Source organism: Podarcis vaucheri (genome assembly GCF_965113315.1).
Source record: "Podarcis vaucheri genome assembly, chromosome: 8".
NCBI classification, from domain to species: Eukaryota; Metazoa; Chordata; class Lepidosauria; order Squamata; family Lacertidae; genus Podarcis; species Podarcis vaucheri.
Window position 1 is genome coordinate 90,884,738 of NC_138766.1, and position 21,038 is coordinate 90,905,775.

General features: G+C 45.5%; 1 protein-coding gene across 9 annotated transcripts in view; it reads left to right on the forward strand.

Annotated features, from left to right (window-relative positions):
- The window catches only part of ADGRB1 (adhesion G protein-coupled receptor B1), a 388,463-nt gene that overhangs the window by 274,365 nt on the left and 93,060 nt on the right, over positions 1–21,038 (forward strand). For all 9 annotated transcript variants that reach the window (XM_082235447.1, XM_082235451.1, XM_082235450.1 and 6 more), the window contains exon 18: positions 6,734–6,887. In XM_082235447.1, the coding sequence (XP_082091573.1) occupies positions 6,734–6,887 (154 nt within the window). The remainder of the gene's footprint in view (positions 1–6,733; positions 6,888–21,038) is intronic.

Here is a 21,038-nt window from a genome sequence, read left to right on the forward strand (position 1 = left end):
GTGATCCTCGTAGAACTCTCGCCCAATGGTTGCCATTAATTTGATTTTGAATTGATTTAGAATGAATTGATTTTAGAATGTATTTCAATTAATTGTGATGTTATGTGTTATTTTACTGTTGTTAGCCGCTCTGAGCCCGGCTTCAGCTGGGGAGGGCGGGATATAAATAAAATTATTATTATTATTATTATTATTATTATTATTATTATTATTAGTCATCATAGAACTGTGGAGTTGGAAGGGACCCGAGGGTCATCTAGTCCAACCCTCTGCAGCGTAGGAATCTTTCACCCAATGTGGGGCTCGAACCCATAACTCTGAGATTAAGAGTCTCATGCTCTACTGAGTGAGTCGTCAGGTTAGGTGCAGCATCCTGATCTCACTGTGGCCAACCAGATAGATGCAGGACTTGAGCACAGGAGCACCCAACGCAGTTCTATGATGACATCATAGTGCTACGTCTGACATCACAGTGCCCTTACAGAGGCTGTGATGAGAAAGCCATGTGGGCTGAGGTGCTGTGGCCTCCAATGACCATCCCTCCTGCAGCTTCTATGTTTCATCCAAACTTGCCTCTTCTGAATGGATACAGGGGGCCGCCCTTTCCCTCCTGTCCTTTGACATTCCTGCCCACCTCACCTCCTCATTCAGTTCACGTCTCCCTTATTATTTTGATTTGCTGCCATATCTGCATTGCAGGGGCAATGGGGAGGTGGTTCTTGGGGTACCTTTCGAGTCTACGTTTTTGTGGTTCTGTAACAGGTACCTCGTGCTTTCAATCACCGCTGTTTTCCCTCCTAGCCTGGCCTCTCTACAACATTACAAAGGTGATGAGGCCTCATGTCAAGGCTTGAAGGATTGGCTTCAACTACTCCCCTCCCTCCCCGTGAGCTCTTGAACCATGGACTGAGCTGGGTCTCTCACACCTCATTATCCACGTCCCTCCTTAGGCCTCCACATCACCCTGCAGGCAGATGTTCTGTGCTGAATATGATTAGGACTCACCTGCTCTCCACAGCTAGCTGATGTGATCAGATCCCTCCAGGGAGGTCATCTATCAATGTATTAGCCATCCTACCCACTATAATAATCTCTCTCTCTCTTACACTCACGTACATGCAATAGATTCCCAAAGCCCATAAATGAATATGCACTGCACACTTAAAGCACTATGCTATGCACTGGCCGTGGCTTCCCTCAAAGGATTCTGGGAGCTGTAGTATGTTAAGGGCGCTGAAAGTTGTCAGGGGGCTCCATTTCCCCCACAGAGCCGCAATTCCCAAAACACTTTGACTTGCCAATCCCTTTCCCCAGGGAACTGTGAGAAGCGTAACTCTGTGAGGGGATCAGGGGTCTTGTTATGTACTGAGTTGAATAGAATCCAAAGGGCAGCAGTCTGATTGGTCCTAGAACAATAGGATTCAGAATGCAGCAGTCTGATTGGCCCTAGAACAATAGGATCCAGAATGCAGCAGTCTGATTGGGGCACAGGAGCTACCCCCTCCAACTCCAGGTGGAAGTGAATCAAAACCCTGATTGGCCTACAGGAGAATCCCATAATTAGCCAATCACATGGGGCCCATTATATAAATAATGTATATAAAGCAGACATTTTGGGGGAACTTCCATTCCTCACCACTATGAGCTGAATAAAGAGCATGAAATCCACACTCGATTCCGAGTATATTTCAGGTCTCCTAACAGCTTTTGGCAACCTTAACAAACTACATTTCCCAGGATTCTTTGGGGGAAGCTAGGACTGCTTAAAGTGGTAGGCTACTGCTTTAAATGTATCGTGCGGATCCAGATCTCTATTAAACCTTAAGCTTTCTGGGGGGAAAGGACCTGACCTTCTCTCTGCTGAAGTTAGATTCAATGCACCTTATATTGCATAATATCAACACAACTGCACAAACATATATTTCACTGTCTGTTTATAGGGCCTTGTCCTTCTTTTTGGAAGCTTTGTCTTCTAAATCTCTGCCCTTCAGCTGGAAGGGCCCGTGCTAGGTGAGGGATAGTTTGCTAAACAGCTCTGTGAGGGGAACAGGGACAGGGTAGTCTTTGCCTAGGCTGGTTCTCATAATCTTTGCACATGCTGGTGTTTGTGAAATGGTTTTCTGGGAAATGCTCTGGTTCCCGAGAAGCCTATTGGGGAACCGGAAATCAGAAGTTCAGTAACAGAGGGCAAGCTTCCCTCAATTGCATCTCCATTAGACATCTCTACCAATGTGCAGAACTGTGGAGTGTGTCTGGGGGTCTCTTCTGAAGCCAAACTAGAGCAGACTGCAGGGGTTGTTCCACGATCGTGGGGTTTATCTCAAAGGTAAAATGCCCGTGGGAGGGATCATAAGGAAATGAAAAATCCCAGATGCTGGGTCAGGGCAAAGGTCAATCTAATTGAGCATCCTGGTCAACCAGATTTCCCCATGGAAAACTCACAAAAAGGATGTGAGCGCATCATCACTCTTCCTGCCTGTCTCTAGCAGTGGAGGCAGAGCATAGCCATAGTCTCATGTAGTCTTTGATAGCCCCATCTTCCATGACAAATGTGTCTGTTCCTCTTATGAAGGCATCTGAGGTGGTGGCCATCCTTTTGGATTAAGGCCGGGTTCTGAGGCTGCTTAGGCAAACAGCAGCAAGGGATGGAAAATTCAGGACAGAAACATGGCAAGTCTGTGTCATGGGCCTCCTTCAAATTGTTGGGGAGGGGGAGCAGTTTTTCACAAAACCCACCAAAGATGAACTCATGGGTCTCCTGTCAGCTCAACTGATGAGGACCTAAGTCACACGGGGAACCTGTGAGACTCTAGAGAGTAACTGAACATCCAAATTTTGCCCCACAATCCTCTGCAATGTGCAGAGCTCACTGGTAGAATCATAGAATCTTAGAGCTGGAAGGGACCCAAAGCATAGCTGTCAACTTTTCCCTTTTCTTGCGAGGAATCCTATTTGGAATAAGGGAATTTCCCTTTAAAAAGGGGAAAAGTTGACAGACCAGATCAAAGGGTGATCTGGTCCAACCCCCTCAATGCAGGAATCTCAGCTAAAGCATCCATGACAGATGGCCATTCAACCTATATTTAAAAACCTCTAAGGAAGAAGACCATAAAGAAGGCTGATTGCCAAAGAATTGATGTTTTTGAATTCTGGTGCTGGAGGAGACTCTTGAGAGTCCCATGGACTGCAAGATGATCAAACCTCTCCATTCTGAAGGAAATCAGCCCTGAGTGCTCACTGGAAGGACAGATCCTGAAGCTGAGGCTCCAAGACTTTGGCCACCTCAGGAGAAGAGAAGACTTCCTGGAAAAGACCCTGATGTTGGGAAAGATGGAGGGCACAAGGAGAAGGGGACGGCAGAGGACGAGATGGTGGGGCAGTGTTCTTGAAGCTACCAGCATGAGTTTGACCAAACTGTGGGAGGCAGTGGAAGACAGGAGTGCCTGGCGTGCTCTGGTCCAGGGGGTCACGAAGAGGTGGGCACGACTAAACAACTAAACAACAACAACAGCAAGGAACAAGAGTCCACCACCTCTCATGGGAGCCTGTTCTACTGCTGAACAGCTCTGACTGTCAGAAAGTCTTTCCGAATGTTTAGTCGGAATCTCCTTTCTTGTAACTTTGCACCTGCTTTGAATCCAGAAGGTGTCAGGTTCAATCCCCACCTTCTCCAGATGATGCCCCCTGCCTGAAATCCCGGAGAGCCTCTGCCAATCAGTGTGGGCAGTAATGAGCTAAGTGGACCAATGTTCTGACAGCTTCCGATACAGGATAGCATGGCAGGTGCTTCGGGGTGCCTTAGTGCTCAGCAGACCATGTGGAATTAGGAAAAGGTTCCCTGTAGTGCAAACAGCCTGTGGAAATTTTCCAGCATATTTGCAGGGAGAGAAATTGGGAGAAAGCTTTTTTTTCCTCCCAGAGGGAGGATAACCCTCCATCAATTTCACGATGGTGAAGCTCATCATTAAAGTGGCAGGAGCACATCTTAAGAACTTAAGAGCATAAGAAGAGGCTGCTAGATCAGGCCACCGTCCATCTAGTCTGCCGTTCTCACATTGGCCAACCAGTTGCCCCAATGGGAATCCCACAATCAGGATTCGAACACAAGAGCCGTCTTCCCTCCTGTGGTTTCCAGCAACTAGTATTCAGAATCACCTTAGAGACCAACGGTTGAGACAGAACATTGTCATCATGGCAAGGAGCCATCACTAGCCCTCTCCTCCATAAATCTGCCTAATCCTCTTCTAAAACCATCTAAGTTGGTGACCATTACTGTCCCCTGTGGGACCAAATTCCATAGTTTCCATAGCTCATTTCCTTTTTTTCCTAAACATGTTTTGAATGGGACTCTGGCCACCATTCTTCATCCTCCACCGAGTCTAGCAACGTAAGAAGAAAGTTAGGTCCATCACAAAATAAATGAAGGGAGGAAAAAGAAAAGGTCGGGAGAATGAATGCCTTCTGATAGATTTCAGCTCAGCCCCGGTTCCCTGAAGTAGGAAGTGTGAAAGCTGGCGCTATACATCATGGAAATGCAGTTCTGTGACAGCAGAGGCGGAAAAGCAAAACTCTGGGGGAAATGAAGGAGGCTTTCTGCATCTGCATCTATATGAGAGCTATGCAGACCAGAACATGCCATGTGGGGAAGACTCTGTAGGACTTTGGAAGTCTTCCATTGGAGCTTGGGGAGTTCGGGAAGCATCGAGAGAAACTTTGGCACTAAGTCTTGGAAGGAACATTCTGCATGGCAAGCTATGCATGATGGTGATGAAGTTAAGAGTCCCATATAAAGAAGTTATTCTTTGGTGTACATTTCTTGAGATTCAAGATGTCTAATAATAATAATAATAATAATAATAATAATAATAATAATAATAATTTATACTCCGTCCATCTGGCTGGGCTTCCCCTGCCACTCTGGGCGGCTTCTAACAAAATATTAAAATACAGTAATGCATCAAACATCAAAAGCTTCCCTAAACAGGGCTGCCTTCAGATGTCTTCTAAAAGTCTGGTAGTTGTTGTTCTCTTTGACATCTGGTGGGAGGGCATTCCACAGGGCGGGTGCCACCACTGAGAAGGCCCTCTGCCTGGTTCCCTGTAACTTGGCTTCTCGCACTGAGGGAACCGCCAGAAGGCCCTTGGCGCTGGACCTCAGTGTCCGGGTAGAACGATGGGGGTGGAGTCCCCCTTCCCTTCCCCACCAAGAAATTAACCCCTTAGGGAAGGGTTAGGGTTATTTAAGAGTGAAGGTCACGTCACACAGTCCAATTATTAGATGTGCTGTTGAACCACATTCTCACCCTGCATTTAAGGCACTGTGAAGAGTCCTGGCATCCCCCAAAATATTCTGGGAACTTTCGTTCATTAAGGTGGCAAGAGCTGTGAAGAGATGCCCTGTCCCCCTCACAGAACTACAATTCACAGAGTTCCCTGTGAAGTGGCATTGACTGTTAAACCGCTCTGGGAATTGTAGTTCTTGGAGGGGAATAGGGATTTCCTAAAAATCACCAGCGCCCTTTAAGAATCTACAGCTCACAGGAGTCTTTTGTTGGGGACACGCGTTGACAGTTCAAAGCTTCAAATGCATGATGTGAATATGGGCCTGCTGGATTTGAAATGTGCATCCACAAATGCAATGTGCGAATAAGTCCAACAGGTATTTTCAAGACAAGCACATCTCCTGCTTAGCCAAAAAGCAGGGTTGGCTGCAAATTCCAAAGGAGTGCACTGAGCAGCAAAGTCCATTTCCCCACTGCACACCTTGCAATTTTTTCTCTCCCTGCAGCATCTTTTCAATGTAGAATAGCTGTGGGTGTGTGGACAGCTGTGGCTGAGGGTGTGTGAGCATGGGAAGGCCATGCGTGTGCCGGCGCGTGCTGGCTCGGGGTAGTGGGAGAGAGAGCAGCCGTCTGCTCGGCGCTGAGTTTCAGGTTGTTTTGACACCAAGAGTCTTCGTGAAAGTGCAGCATGGTGTTGTTATTGCTGGTGGCGCAGAACGTGAGAGGTGTCCTGGTCAGCTGGAAGGCAGGTGTATGGACTCTAGTGAAGGTCTTCAGCTGGATTGAGTTTGGTAAGGAAGCACACCATCCCTTGGGCGGAAATAAAGTGAAAATTGAGCGTGCCAGGGGGTGATGCTATGGGCGCATGCAAGGGCTGTCCATGTGTATCACTGATGAGCATGTGGGGAGATTGTGGTCCATCTCCTCTGCTGTGACGTCCACTCAGTGTGAGCAATGGGGCAGTCATCGCAAAGAAGAGGAAGTTCTGAGCCCATTGGGGCAGGTTCAGCCACAGCGGGCCATATAGGGAGAGCATTATGGATCAGAGGCTATTTGGGAGTGGGTGGGTGCATTTTTCAAAGGAGGGGGGGATCACGAGCCATGCCTCAGCAGGGGGGAAGTTTAGCACATGGGGTTGCGCTGATGAAGCCTGCCACGAGTGATGTCCCAGGTGTGTGGGAAGGCACTGGGTATGTGTCACTGGAGGGGTGTCATATGGTGGGGAGGGCCACGTGGGGGTTGGCTGCTGCTGCTGTCCTGGTTTTGTTTTTTTTTTATCTCTCTCTCTCTCTCCCTCTGGCAATTTGTTAGTGATGCCTGTTTTTCTTTTTCTCCCTCCTGTCTCTCCCTCTCTCTCCCTCTGTGTGTGTGCATGTCTTTCTCTCCCTCCCTCTCTGCCTCTCTCTTGCTCTCTCCCTCTGCACTGGGCTCCCCTCCCCCTCCCTTCACAGACCCTCCTCCTCCTCCTCCTCCTCCTCTTCGTCTCAGCTTGGCGCCTGGTCCTGGCGTGGCTGCCGAACAGTCCCGGTCGATCCTTTCCGAACTAAATGCCTGTGTGACAGAATCTCCACCTTCGCCATCTTAGCCCAGCTGAGTGCCGAAATGGTAAGTGTGCCTCACCGGCTGTGCGGCATCCAAAGGAATGAAGTCTTGGCGTGTGTGTGTGTGTGTGTGTGTGTGTGTGTGCCGAGAAGGAGGCGGAGAGAGAGAGAGAGAGAGAAGCAAAGGAAATGGTCCAGCGGATGACATTTCAGTGTGACAAGCAGTGCCGTGCAAGGCTGGGTGTGCGCACTCGCGTGTGAGTCTCCGTCTGGGTGTGCATGGCAAGGATATTGCATGTGTGCTTGCTTGTGCATGTGTGTGTGTGTGTGCACGCACATTGCAATAAGCATCACCGTTGTCAGAAAGCGACTGACATGTGTCTTTGAGAATCTGTGACCTAAATAACAACAATAAAATATCTGGTTCAAGATCATTGCAGCATTGACATGTCACCATTGTCTTTCGCTGCCTGAAAACATCCTTCTTCTTTTTCCCCCTCCATCAGTGCTGGCTACTGGGTACCCCTAACTGACCCCCTTCCCCACTTATGTCACCTGCAGTTTTCGGCCGGTTGCCTGGACTATTAGAGAGAGATGGGAGAGGCTTGGTGAGAGAGTGAGTGGATGGGATGTGGAGCGAGGAGATCTGTGACTTTGGATGCTTCTGAATCCCAGGCCTTCCTCTATGGATTCATATAGTATTGTTGGTCGATCCTTTTCAGGAATCTTCCTGGCACCTTTTGCTCTTTCCCCGGCTCCTCAAACCCTCCGGGACGCCTCTCGGGGACATTCTTTTGTGATTTCGGAGCGTCGCGGCAGCTTTGTCTCCAGTTACTTTGATGCCTTCTTAGCAGCGCCTCAAAATGGGGTCAAAAGGGTGTATTGGCGCTTGTCAAAGGATTTGCCTCGCATGCTCTTGCACAAGTAAAGAGGGAGAAGGTAGATGGTGGCTTCTTTGTTATCAAAACTAGGCTGTCGTGGAGGAGGACCGCCTAGTCAGGGCATGAATTATTGGCGTTTATGAGTTTTGCTTGGACTTTGTAAAACAGGAGAGCAAGGGAAGATGCCCTTATTTGATTTGTTTTCTCTCAGGTCCACACCCCTTTTTGCAGTGTTTCAGTTGACTTTCACCCTGTTCCGGGTCCCTAGGTGAACTGCTCCCATCTAGGACCAATCCCACGATGCTCTCGGTGGCCATCATCTTGAGCTTCAGGTCTTGCGAGGCCCATTGGGCCGTTCCGTCCTTCCTCCTCCTTCACTTTGTGAAGAGCGGCTCATCGCGGGAGAGGGAGGGGAGAATCTAAAAGGTAGCGAGGAGAGATGGGGGCGAGGGGAGGAGAGGGGGCACTGGGGAAGGCAGGTTTCCCGAGATGAAGGTTTGGTTTATTATTAGAAACACTAATGTATTTGGTCCACTAGTTGCCATGGAAACATCTGCACTGAAGTGGCTTTAAAGATACAGTGTTGTCTGTGCCTGCCTGAGTCCATGGCAGGCCCAAAGCCTAACCCCTTCCCAAAAGTCCGGGCCTTGCATTGTGGGATTAAAGTGCTCTAGGAATTTAAGTTTTGAGGACAGCAGCAGTTCTCGTGGTGTGTCTGTGCAGGAAACAATGGCGACCATGTTGCTTTCCCCCCACAGTTTTTGCTCTGTAGCCAGGTGAGAAAAGTGAAAATGCTCTCCCTCACCTTAACTCAGCCTTTCTCAACCTGTGGGTCCCCAGATGTTGTTGAACTAAAACTCCCATCACCCCTAGCTAGCAAGGTCAGAGCTCAGGATGATGGGAGTTGTAGTCCAACAACATCTGGGGACCCACAGGTTGAGAACCGCTGCCTTAACTGCTCCTCTCTCTTTTTTCTCTCTGCTTGAATGGGTAGATAGCAATTGTAAGAGCAATAAGGCATCAGAGTCTTGCATGCTACTCCCCCCACCCCCACTGTGAGAATATTGAAAACTTTCGCTTTTTGATTAACCACAAACCCTACTTGGTCTCAACTGTGGCCTGTTAAAACAAGCAAGCGTCCAATTAAGGTTTATGAAACTGGCTTGCATCAACAAACCAAAGTTCAAGGTCTGAATGTAACCCTAAACTGTGGCCAGTCAGTAAAAAAAAAAAAAAAACAACCCTCATAAATTGGATGTTGCCAAAGGTTTGGAAGCCCTTGAAAAGTTTTGTGCTGTTTGGTGGGATTTTATCTTATATACAACAAATTGAGCCACCTAGAACTTCCTCTGCACAGTGCAGTGTGAAATTTGGCTTTCCTGATGCTCTTAAGTACTTAATATTATGTATCTTCTGGCTATACTGGGCTGCTTTTCAGTACTTCTATTATTCTTGTTGTATTGATTTGAATAAGAGAAAACAAACCATAGTTGAACTAAAGTTCAGGGATGGGATGTAACACTAAACTGTGGTCAAACCCTATTGGAAGTGAAAGCTTCTTATCTCCTTATGGCTGTGTTTAAGAAGGAGAAAGTAGGCAGAACACATGAGCTAAGACTCACTGTAACTTGTTTCCATAGTCTATTCTTATATCTGAATGCAGTCAAGAACTCCTCTTTCAGTACATCTTAGAACTGCATCTATTCCCATTTCAGAAGTTTTAGCTCAGCACAGGACCTCACAAATTCTCCCAGATCCATACCATCTGTTCTCCCTTTGGTCATCCGCTTCACTTACCCACTTTACCCAAAACAACTAAGCACATCTCAAAGGTGGGCATATAGAGAGTCTCTTGACCAAAGAATAGCATCCCATTAGGAATCACACTGAGAAGTCCCTGGAGAAGGTTATCTTTCTCTAATGCAAGTGCGGGATTGATTCACACATTACATATTTTATAGGTATTCTCCTAAAACAGTTATTGGAAGTTCAGACTTGCAATCGTTGCATGGGAACAGGAAGTATGTGCAAGTTTTGTTGGCAGTCATGTCCATCACATGTGTTCATACATAGATGCTCTTTCTTGGGAAGAGTGGATGGCCACATGTCAGGGGTACTTTAGTTGTGATTCCTGTATTACAGGGGATTAAACTTGGGGGGTCTACAATAATCTACAATTATGTGATTCTGTGAGTGTGACCCTGTTGTTCTTGCCTGATCTCTTAGCAGCTTTTGATGCCCTCAACCAGGGCATCTTGACAGACTGTCTCTGTGGCTTGGAACTGGGGGCCACCATAGTTCTGTGGTTCTGCTCCTACATTCAGGGTCAGTTCAAGGGAGAGTGTTGGATCAGTGTAGCTAGACACCCTGGCTGTTAATAATAATAATGTTATAATAATTTATTATTTATACCCCACCCATCTGGCTGAGTTTCCCCAGCCACTCTGGGCGGCTTCCAATCAAGTGTTAAAAACATTACAGCATTAAATATTAAAAACTTCCCTAAACAGGGTTGCCTTCAGATGTCTTTTAAAGATAAGATAGCTGCTTATTTCCTTCACATCTGAAGGGAGGGTGTTCCACACGGCGGGCGCCACTACCGACTCTGTCTGGTTCCTTGTAACTTCACTTCTTGCAGTGAGGTAGCTGTCAGGAGGCCCTTGGCGCTGGATCTCAGTGTCCGGGCTGAACGATGGGGGTGGAGACACTCCTTCAGGTATACAGGACGGAGGCCGTTTAGGGCTTTAAAGTTCAGCACTGACACTTTGAATTGTGCTTGGAAATGTACTGGGAGCCAATGCATATCTCTCAGGACAGGTGTTATGTGGTCTCGACGGCCACTCCCAGTCACTAGTCTAGCTGCCACATTCTGGATTAATTGCAGTTTCTGGGTCACCTTCAAAGGCAGCCCCACGTAGAGCTCATTGCAGTAGTCCAAGCAGGAGATAACTAGAGCATGCACCACTCCGGCGAGACAGTTTGCGGGCAGGTAGGGTCTCAGCCTGTGTACCAGGTGGAGCTGATAGACAGCCACCCTGGACACAGAATTGACCTGCGCCCCGTGGTCAGCTGTGAGTCCAAAATGACTCCCAGACTGCACACCTGGTCCTTCAGAGGCACAGTTACCCCATTCAGGACCAGGGAGTCCCTCACCCCCACCCACCCCCTGTCCCTCAAAAACAGTACTTCTGCCTTGTCAGGATTCAACCTCAATCTGATAGCCGCCATCCATCCTCCAACCGCCTCCACGCACTCACACAGGACCTGGTTATATGAAGAAATGTCTTCAACCAGTTCTTAAGGTCCTATTGATCGTGCTGCAGGCTGTGGAAGCCCAGCCCAGGGGCAAGACCCTTCTCTGTTGTGGAATCCAGTTTATGGAACCATCTTGCCCTAGAAATGAGGCAGGCACCTACCTTGTTGAGTTTTCAGTGAGTCCTGAAAATACATTACACACCAACCCTGAATGTTGGGTATTCCTGATACTGCGCCTTTTTATGGATTGGTTTTAATTTGCACTTATTGCCATCTGTTTTAAATTTGTTTCTTGGATTGCCTTTTATGGCTGTCAACTACCACAGGGTTGATATGGGAGACGGTGTAGAAATATTTTAATAATGCATACATTCATTGGGGAGGTAACATTGCTTGTGGATCTCAATTGCTTGTGGCGTTTTGAGGAGACTGGCAGATACAGTAGGTTCTGTGTCAAAACACGAGTGATTTCTGGCTATTTTGGACAAGTATGTGTGTGCCTTCCTTGATGAGTTTGGCTATCAAACCAATTTTTTTAAAAAAGGGGGAGGGTTATTTTTATTTTTATTTTATTTGGGGAGTCAAATAATGGCCAGATCTTTTTGTCGGCCAGTTTCGCAGCAACAGAACAGCAATAAAGACACTTTAATATTCACAAAGTGAGCTCCATTATTAAAAACGATGCAAGTTAATTTGCTGTTAGGAACGAGGGACCTAATTTAATGGAACTAATAACTCTGTGCGAGCATGAGAGCAAGGCAGTCAGTATTCTAGTCCTCATTCATTTGCTCTTTGGGCTTGATAGTAAGCATATTGTATCCACTTGCATTTTCGTTTTTAAGGGGTGTCCCATTTCCCACAAAACAATGCACTATATAGAGAAAATTCAATATTTCAGCTATTTCCTCCTCTGGCTGCCAACCCATTGCTCTACCATCTCCAACCACAGTGCTTGAAAAGCAACTTGACTCAAGCCATTACTTTACTGTACATTCAGAGCCCTCCTTGTACCTTATCTAGAGATGTTTGTCAGTGTTAGGCTCCCTCTTAACTGGTTCTTAACAGTTTTGTGGTCAGGCCACAAAACTGGCTTCACAAAATACTGGCTTCACGGGTAATGGGTTTTACAGAATTTCTTCCAAAGACAAAATCTGTGCTGGGTCAGTTCATCACAAGTCAGGAGCAAAGTCTGCCCCATTCTGTTTCCGTGTGGATTTTTAAAGAAAAATCCCCATATCCTTTACAGTTTTGTGTATATACTTTACATAAACTGCTTACAGAGTTTTGTCAGTCCAGTAGTATATAAATCATGTCAAACAGAAAATAAATATATATGCTCAGAAGTTTTTGAGGTGAAAAAACCCACTTGTTAGGTTGTCCAAAGCAGTGTTTTTTTTTTCTTTTTAAAAAAAATGTTTAAAGGTACTACTCTCATTTTGACTCAAGAAAATTACCATTTTATAGTTCAAATCGGGGAAAATATGCGTACCCCTGCATCCCCCCAGAAAAAAGCACTGGGCCAAAGTATTCCCAGCTAACCAAGAATAGCAAACTACTGCATGGAGCTCCCATTACCACAGATGTTGAAATCAATATAGGAAGTCCTCCCTGGTAGCTGTTCACAGAATCATTTGTTGTTGTTGTTGTTTAGTCGTATCTGACTCTTCGTGACCCCCTGGACCAGAGCACGCCCGGCACTCCTGTCTTCCGCTGCCTCCCGCAGTTTGGTTAAACTTATATGGTCAAACTCATAACTTCGTAGCTTTGAGAACACTGTCGAACCATCTCGTCCTCTGTCGTCTACTTCTCCTTGTGCCCTCCATCTTTCCCAACATCAGGGTCTTTTCTAGGGAATCTTCTCTTCTCATGAGGTGGCCAAAGTATTAGAGCCTCAGCTTCAGGATCTGTCCTTCCAGTGAGCACTCAGGGCTGATTTCCTTCAGAATGGAGAGGTTTGATCTTCTTGCAGTCCATGGGACTCTCAAGAGTCTCCTCCAGCACCATAGTTCAAAAGCATCAATTCTTCAGTGATCAGCCTTCTTTATGGTCCAGCTCTCACTTCCATGCATCACTACTGGGAAAACCATAGCTTTAACTACACGGACCATTGTTGGCAAGGTGATGTCTCTGCTTTTTAAGATGCTGTCTAGGTTTGTCATTGCTTTCCTCCCAAGAAGCAGGCATCTTTTAATTTTGTGACTGCTGTCACCATCTGCAGTGATCATGAGCCCAAGAAAGTAAAATCTCTCACTGCCTCCATTTCTTCCCCTTCTATTTGCATAGAATTGTAGGATATCTAGTCCAGTCCCCTGCAATGCAGAAATCCTTTGCCCAGCTTGGTACTTGGACCCATAACCCTGAGATTAAAAGCCTCATGCTCTACCAACTGAGCTATTCCTCCTCATTATTGTTATTCAGAGTATTTGTACCCTGCTCTTCAGCCAAAAAAGTTCTCTGAGTAACTTACATACAATCAATAAAAGCAAGTTCCTGCCTGCGGGCTTACGATCTGAAAAACCACAACACACAAGGGGAAAGGGACGGGGTAAATAAATAAAATAAAATAAAACTCAGGCACCAGTTCTTAAACAGTTGTTCTTATGATGACCATCTTGCACCGTTCAGGGGTAGGAGTTGCCAGAACAAGCTGGCCTTTCAGCAGAGCTGAACAGTAAGCACTGCTTTCCATCTCTCCCAATGGTGGAACAGGTCTTGGTCATCTTAGATATTTTACGTCTTTTTTTTTAAAAAAAGTGGTTTTTTGATTATTTTCCAATATATCCCCAATAATAGCCGCATTATAGCAATAACAGGGACACGGGTGGTGCTATGGGTTAAACCACAGAGCCTAGAACTTGTCGATCAGAAGGTCAGCGGTTCAAATGCCCCGACAGGGTGAGCTCCCGTTGCTCGGCCCCTGCTCCTGCCAACCTAGCAGTTTGAAAGCACAAAGTGCAAGTAGATAAATAGGTGCCGCTCTGGTGGGAAGGTAAGCGGCTTTTCTGTGCGCTGCTCTGGTTCGCCAGAGGCGGCTTAGTCATGCTGGCCACATGACCCGGAAGCTGTATGCCGGCTCCCTTGGCAAATAAAGAGAGATGAGCGCCGCAACCCCAGAGTAGTCCGCGACTGGACCTATTGTTCAGGGGTCCCTTTACCTATAGCAATAACAATTATTTTATGTAATTTTACATATTTTTTGTTCTATTTCCTCTTAGAGCGTTGCCACACAAACTATACAAAATGTATGTAAATATGTACATTTCCCTGTAAGAGTGGTTCCACCTCATCAAGACCCATCACTCCGAGCAGGTGATTTCAACACTCATGGCACTGTCGGGAGCCCTCTGTACAAGCTAGCTGCTCTTAGGATGCTGAAACTGCCCTCCTCTTTTTTTGGTTATCTATAGTTTATCAAGGTTTTTACAGTACTGCAATAAAACAGCGCAGTTCCTTCGTCCCACCTAGCTCCCTTGTCTCCATCTGCTTTCATACCCTTTTTAGTTACAGCACTTTCGTTTTATTTATTTAATAATCGCCTACCACACACATCCCAAGGTGATGAGTGCAAAATGCAATAAGAGACAGCTAAAAAAAAAAGGCATTTTAAAACAATACAGAAAATAGCAGCAGATAAAAAAACCCAGAATGCCAAGTAGACACCCACGATAGAGACCTAGTCATCCAGAGAAGAAGGCTTGTTGGAACAAAAAATGTCTCCAGCTGTTCCCAGGAAGTGGGCGCATGTATTATCTTGAATGCTGTTCCACAGAACAGGGCAGCCAGACTAAAAGTCCTGCTCCATGTTGCCGTGGAAAGGGCTTTGAAGACCTTTGCAACTTGTAGGAGAAGATGACCCATAGACAGAGGTGATGTACGGAGTATATAAGGACTAAGATGGTCTCTCGAGTACATTTCTGATGTTCAGTTGTTGTGTTATGCAGAGCTTAGGTTCACATGCTCAGATAAAGATTAGGGGAAATGCTGTGTTGGGGTCCCATTTTAACAACTGTTAAGTTAGACAAGTTTCCATTTCTGCATTGTGCCACCCGCCTCTTCTAGTTGCGGGTACGGCTTGGTTCCAGAGTTCTGGAAATGTGCTCCAAAATCCCTTAGAAGCTTGACTTATCATGTAGTTTGTGGAGCAGAATTATGGAGCAGGAGGTCTTGTATCCAATTTCCCATGCTTGGTGCGACCAAGGCTTTCTAGTGCTAGAATGACTCATTTTGAAACGAGACTGGTAGCTTTCAGACCACCTTGTATGAAAATCCATAAGAGAGAGGGAATCTGGCAATGCACAGAACCTGGGGTGAGCCTATACCCTGGTTCCCATATTGGAGGGGGCAGGTTGAATCAGGTGTTTCTGCTTCAGAATCATGGCATGCTGGATTCATCCTCCATCCCTAATCCTATGTAAGGTGGTTGGATCTGTATTTGGTCAAGGTCGCCATCATGGAGCAGAGATCTGAGTCCTGTCTTCCCTAATTCAGCCAACACTCTGAAAGCCACCTCCCATTGGTTTAACAGTACTTGAAAGACTTCGTTGGAAATTTGTTTGGGATTCTTAACAACAACAGCAACAATATTACCGTGGCAGTTGTAATGATGTCAAGCAGATCCATTATACAGTGGTACCTCAGGATGCGAACGGGATCCGTTCCGGAGCCTCATTTGCATCCCGAAGCGAATATAACCCATGTTATGTGTGCGAGTCATGTTTTGGCACTTCTGTGCATGCGTGTGATGTCATTTTGATGGTCTGCGCATGCGCGCGCAGCGAAACCAGGAAGTAACACGCTCCGTTACGTCTGGGTCGCCGCGGAGCGCAACCCGAATTTGCCTAACCCGAAGCGTATTCATCCCGAGGTATGACTGTACTGGACCAATGTGGGGATTTGTTTATTTCTTGGAGAAGTTGTATGATTGCTATGAAAGCCCTCGTTGCTCTAGTTTATTTAACACATTGTAAGAGCTGCATAGTAATAAATAGCTTTTAGAGTAATAAGAGTATTTTGCACAATGTCATTTATTACAAACTGTGGTTTTTAAAAAATCATTTTGGGTTGCAGCTTGGATTCTTGTTATTATTTTTATAAAAATAGAATGCTAGGTCAGTATAAGTGTGGATTATATTCACAACAAGCCCTGGAAAAGCTCAATATTTTGTTTTAAAATCAGAAAAAAGGACAATGCAATTGTTGTACATACCACTGTGCAGAACCCTCTAGCAGAATCCAGGGATTTTCCAGATTCATTGCTCAGAATACCCGCAGAAACTCTGCAGCAGCCTTCACTAACGTGGTACCCTCCAGGTATCTTGGGCTACAACTCACATCACTCCCAGCCCTAGCACTTGATTGGCAAAAGCTGCTCCACAGAATGTCTTGGATAATTTCCTGCCCAAAATTGGATGGACACCCAGATGCAAGGCACCATCCTTGTCTTTCATAGAGACACAAATCAGCGAGATAGACTTTTCCATTCTTCACCCCTTGACTGGCTAGCACAACAGTTTCCAGATCTAGCTCCTGATGGAAACTAAATCAAATAGGATGTGGGTTTTGGATAACCGCAGACAACAGAACTACAAGGGCGACTTCAGAAACCTAACCTTCCAGTGTCTCTAAATATTACTGCAACCCACATTCATTTTCTAAGTGCAGTTGTGCCAAATAAGCAAAACTCCAAGGGACAGCTCCAAGGATTACTGCCAGTGTCCTCAGCTGATATTTCATCTGCCATCAAAACGATCTTCTTCTTCTGTATCGTCGCTGCGGTCTTCATGAGTCAAAGTTTACTATTTGTTATAAAGCATGGGAAACAGGTGAAAGTTGTGTTGTGATTGCAATAGATCACCTGGCTGGTGATTCAAGCTGGCCAAAGAAGCACTTCAGAAGGGAAGAGGGTGGGAATCATGTATTTGACCTGTTACAGAGGCTGTATGCATCCCAGGCTATGCTCAGTGCTCCCTTTCACAAGCTGTGTGGAGCGTGTGCGCGGCGCTTGCAGGCTTTTCCCCAAGGAGGGAGAGGGCAGCCCATCACACTGATGTGTGGCATTTTAGTCTATTTTTGGTCTCTGTGGAAGCCACCCAGAGTGGCTGGGGAAACCCCGCCAGATGGGCGGGGTGCAAATATTAAATTATTATTATTATTATTATTATTATTATTATTATTATTATTATTATTATTCTCCCTCCTTGGGGAAAAGCCCCCAAGAGCCACACACACGCTCCGCGTGGCTCTTTAAAGGGAGCGCAGCTCTTGGGGGCATTTCCGGGAGGTGGGGGAAGGGACTCTGAGGGGCTAAGCCAGAAGCTAGAACAGCCAGAGGGAGCGCTGCACAGCGATCCCTCTCACTGTTCTGGCTTCTGGGATAGCTGCGCAGCCTGCATTCACTCCATAAGACGCACACACATTTCCCCTTACTTTTTAGGAGGGAAAAAGTGTGCCTTATAGAGCAAAAAATACGGTAAGCCAGGGACAGGGGGTCTGTGGTCCTCCAGATGTTGTTGAACTATATATCCCATCATCCCTGGCCATTGGCCATGCTGGTTGGTGTTGATGGGAGGTGGAGGCCCACAGCATCTAGGCTCCCCACTCTTTGTGTAAGTAAGTTTTTAAGATCATTCTTAGAGAATTCTTGGGGAAAGAGCTTATCCTCTGAGCTTATCCTCATGAGAGATGGAGGTGGAGAGGCCTGTAAGGATTGGGTGAAATGCCCTCTTCAGAAGAGGAAACATCCTGAATTGCTTCAGAGCATGCTCACACCTGTCCATTGCTGCTAGAGAGACTGGAAAATGTATTGTTAAATCTATTTAACAGATTGAGCTGGGGGAGATTGGGAATGCCGTTTCCTAGGCTCTGAAGCAGTAATAGATACTTCTAGCATTAGTGTCTGTCTGCATTTTAATGAGAAACTACCTAATTGGTCCCACACCTGATGTCATACAATGTGATTACACCTTATGTGCATTTAGCTTGTGCAGCTATAACCTTGCAAGGCTGAAGGCTGGCTGGCTGAAGCCGCACAAATTAAATGTACACAAAGTTTCCCTGGTGCGAAAAGAGCTTACTAGGCACAGCCCATCTCTGGGATGGTAGAGAAGCTCATGCCATGATAAATTTGTTAGACTTTTCAGTGCCACAAGACTATTTTCAAAAAATGAAAGTCCAGACAGAAAAGTTGCTGGTTGGGCTTTCTATTGAAAAGTTGTTGAGCTTTATTTATTTATTTTGGGGGACAAATTCATAATTCACAAAAAAATAGAAGTTTTGGAGTTATTTTCAAAGGAAATAGCCAAAAATGACACTGTCAACATGGATTGCCATACACCCAGCTATCCCATAAAGGTAAAGGTAAAGTGACCCCTGGCCATTAGGTCCAGTCGTGGCCGACTCTGGGGTTGCAATGCTCATCTCACTTTATTGGCCAAGGGAGCTGCCGTACAGCTTCCAGGTCATGTGGCCAGCAGGACTAAGCCGCTTCTGGCGAACCAAAGCAGAGCATGGAAACGCCGGTTACCTTCCCGCTGGAGTGGTACCTATTTATCTACTTGCACTTTGACGTGCTTTCGAACTGCTAGGTTGGCAGGAGCAGGGACCGAGCAACAGGAGCTCACCCCGTCGTGAGGATTCGAACTGCCGATCTTCTGATTGGGAAGTCCTAGGCTCTGTGGTTTAACCCACAGTGCCACCCGCGTCCCTTAGCTATCCCATAGATTTTTGCAATTTCCACTCAGATTGACCCAGATTAACCAGTTGGTCAACCAAAGACCTGAACTGGTATAAGACAGCTTCCTGCTTTCCAGAGGGATCACTGTGCTGCAGCAAAAGTACTCAAAGATGCTGGACATATCCAGAATAGTGCAGTCGGAAACAGTGTCTGGGTGGAAATAGCTATCCCATACGAACTGGTTGATCTGGAGTAGAGGCATTGGGGAGAAGCCTCTGACATGGTTCTCTGGCTATCTTTGAACCATGCCTTTTAGATACCTGTCCTTAGCATCTCTGCACAGATCCTAGAACACCTGGCAACAGAGAAATGTCAGCTTGCAATAGCGGTGACAGCTAAGGGGTACAAAATCAGGATGCTTCTCAACTGCATGAATCTGTGCCTACCTTGCAATTCATGAGTTTCACCTGGAATTTTTTGCTAGGTCAGTGCATTTAAAGCTGCAGCCATAGGGACCTATTTGTTAATTTCAGTTTCTTCAATTGTTTTCATTCCTCCAGTCCTAAATTTAGTTCTTCACATTTCCACAACAATTTGCGACTTGTTTATTTTTAAATCCTCAGGGAAATTTGTAAGCTTTCTAGTGCAAATTTCTCCTAATAAACACATTCTCACACATTTTTTTTTTTGCAAATATATACATTTTCCTTAAAATAATGCATTTATTTATGTTTTTATTTGTGTGTGTTGTGGCATCATCATGCATTTTTAATACACACTTTTCCCTAGCATACACATTTTTGGAAGACACTGTTTAGCTGAAGAACTGTGTTGCAAAATCCGTGAAAGTGCTGATTTTGAAGGATAGTGGCATTTTGTGTTGGTCCAGAAACTGCAGGTTAGGTAGCTTTCCATTAAAATGCCTAATAATAATAATAATAATAATAATAATAGCAGCTGCACAATCAGGACTGGTCTGCATCATACACTTAAAGCACACTCAACACACATACAAAGCACATGGCCACCTGAAGAATCCTGGGAATTGTAGTTTGTTAAGGGTCCTAGGAAATTGTAGTTCTGTCTGTGGAAACTACAGTTCTCAAGACTCTTTGTCTAAGTCACATGCTTTAAATGTGCACTGAATGTGCTTTGCACACAAAGCCCGGATCTGCTCTCAGTGCTCTTAAATTGCCAGCTCCCTTGTCCCTTTTCTTCCAGGACCGATCAGGTGACCACACATACTGCCTTCTCCACCTTTTTGCAGAGAGCTCCTGCTTTTGGTTTACTCTACGCTTCCCTCTGCATTGATTAATGCAACCCAGTAGTAATTAGCTGACTAGGCTGTCAGCTTGTCAGACCACATTGATTTCATTCAGGCCTTGTTAACTTTTCCTCCCTCTGGCAATTTCACCCCAGCAGCCACCTTTGCTCGTGACAATTTGGCAGCAAGTCTGCAATCCGAAAGAGGTGGGAAGCGGAGCTTGGTTCCCTTTGAAAGTGGCTTCTGGGTGGAAGAATGGGAAGAGAAGCAGTAGGAAGCCTTAGTAGATGTGGGACCCTAGCAGAAGGACAGGTGGGGTGATGGACCACTTATCCTGGGTACATTCTTGGCATGGGCACCGTGAGAAAGTTCAGGGAGGCAAGAGAGGATATATTGTTTATTAATATCCTTCCTAACTTGCATTAGCAAGCTCCTTTACTTTGCAGAGTTTACATTCCCCTTTTACATGCACAGCAGATAGCTGGTTGCAGGCTTGTGTAAGCCTTTCACCAGGCCATAGCTGTCAACTTTTCCCTTTTCTTGCGAGGAATCCTATTCGGAATAAGGGAATTTCCCTTAAAAAAGGGGAAAAGTTGACAGCTATGCACCAGGGGTCAGCAAACTTTTTCATTTTTTTATATGATATTTATTAAGTTTTCAAAGGAAAAAAAAATACATAAGTAAAAAGAATAGACAAAAAGACAAAAAGAAAAAAGAAAAATACAAAATACAAAATACAGAAAAAAGATAAAAAACATTTAAAAAGAAAACACATCAATCTTTCCATGTCATATATTCATATCCTTGCTTCCCTGACCTCCTCACACCTCCCTTTTTTGTATTCCAATTTAGTTAGTTGATTCAGCAATTTCTTTCCCTCTTTGTTTTTATCTTAATCCTTTAACTTAATATAATATAACTTTAAGTTCTCACCTGTTAATAATCCATTTTTCATACACCTTTAAAACATTACTGCTTAAACCACTTATCTTCATTCTGACATCATTCTAACATTCATTAATTTTACAATATTTCTGTAAATAGTCTTTAAATTTCTTCCAATCTTCTTCCACCGACTGGTCAGCAAACTTCTTCAGCAGGGGCCCAGTCCACTGTCCCTCAGACCCTGTGGGGGGGCAGACT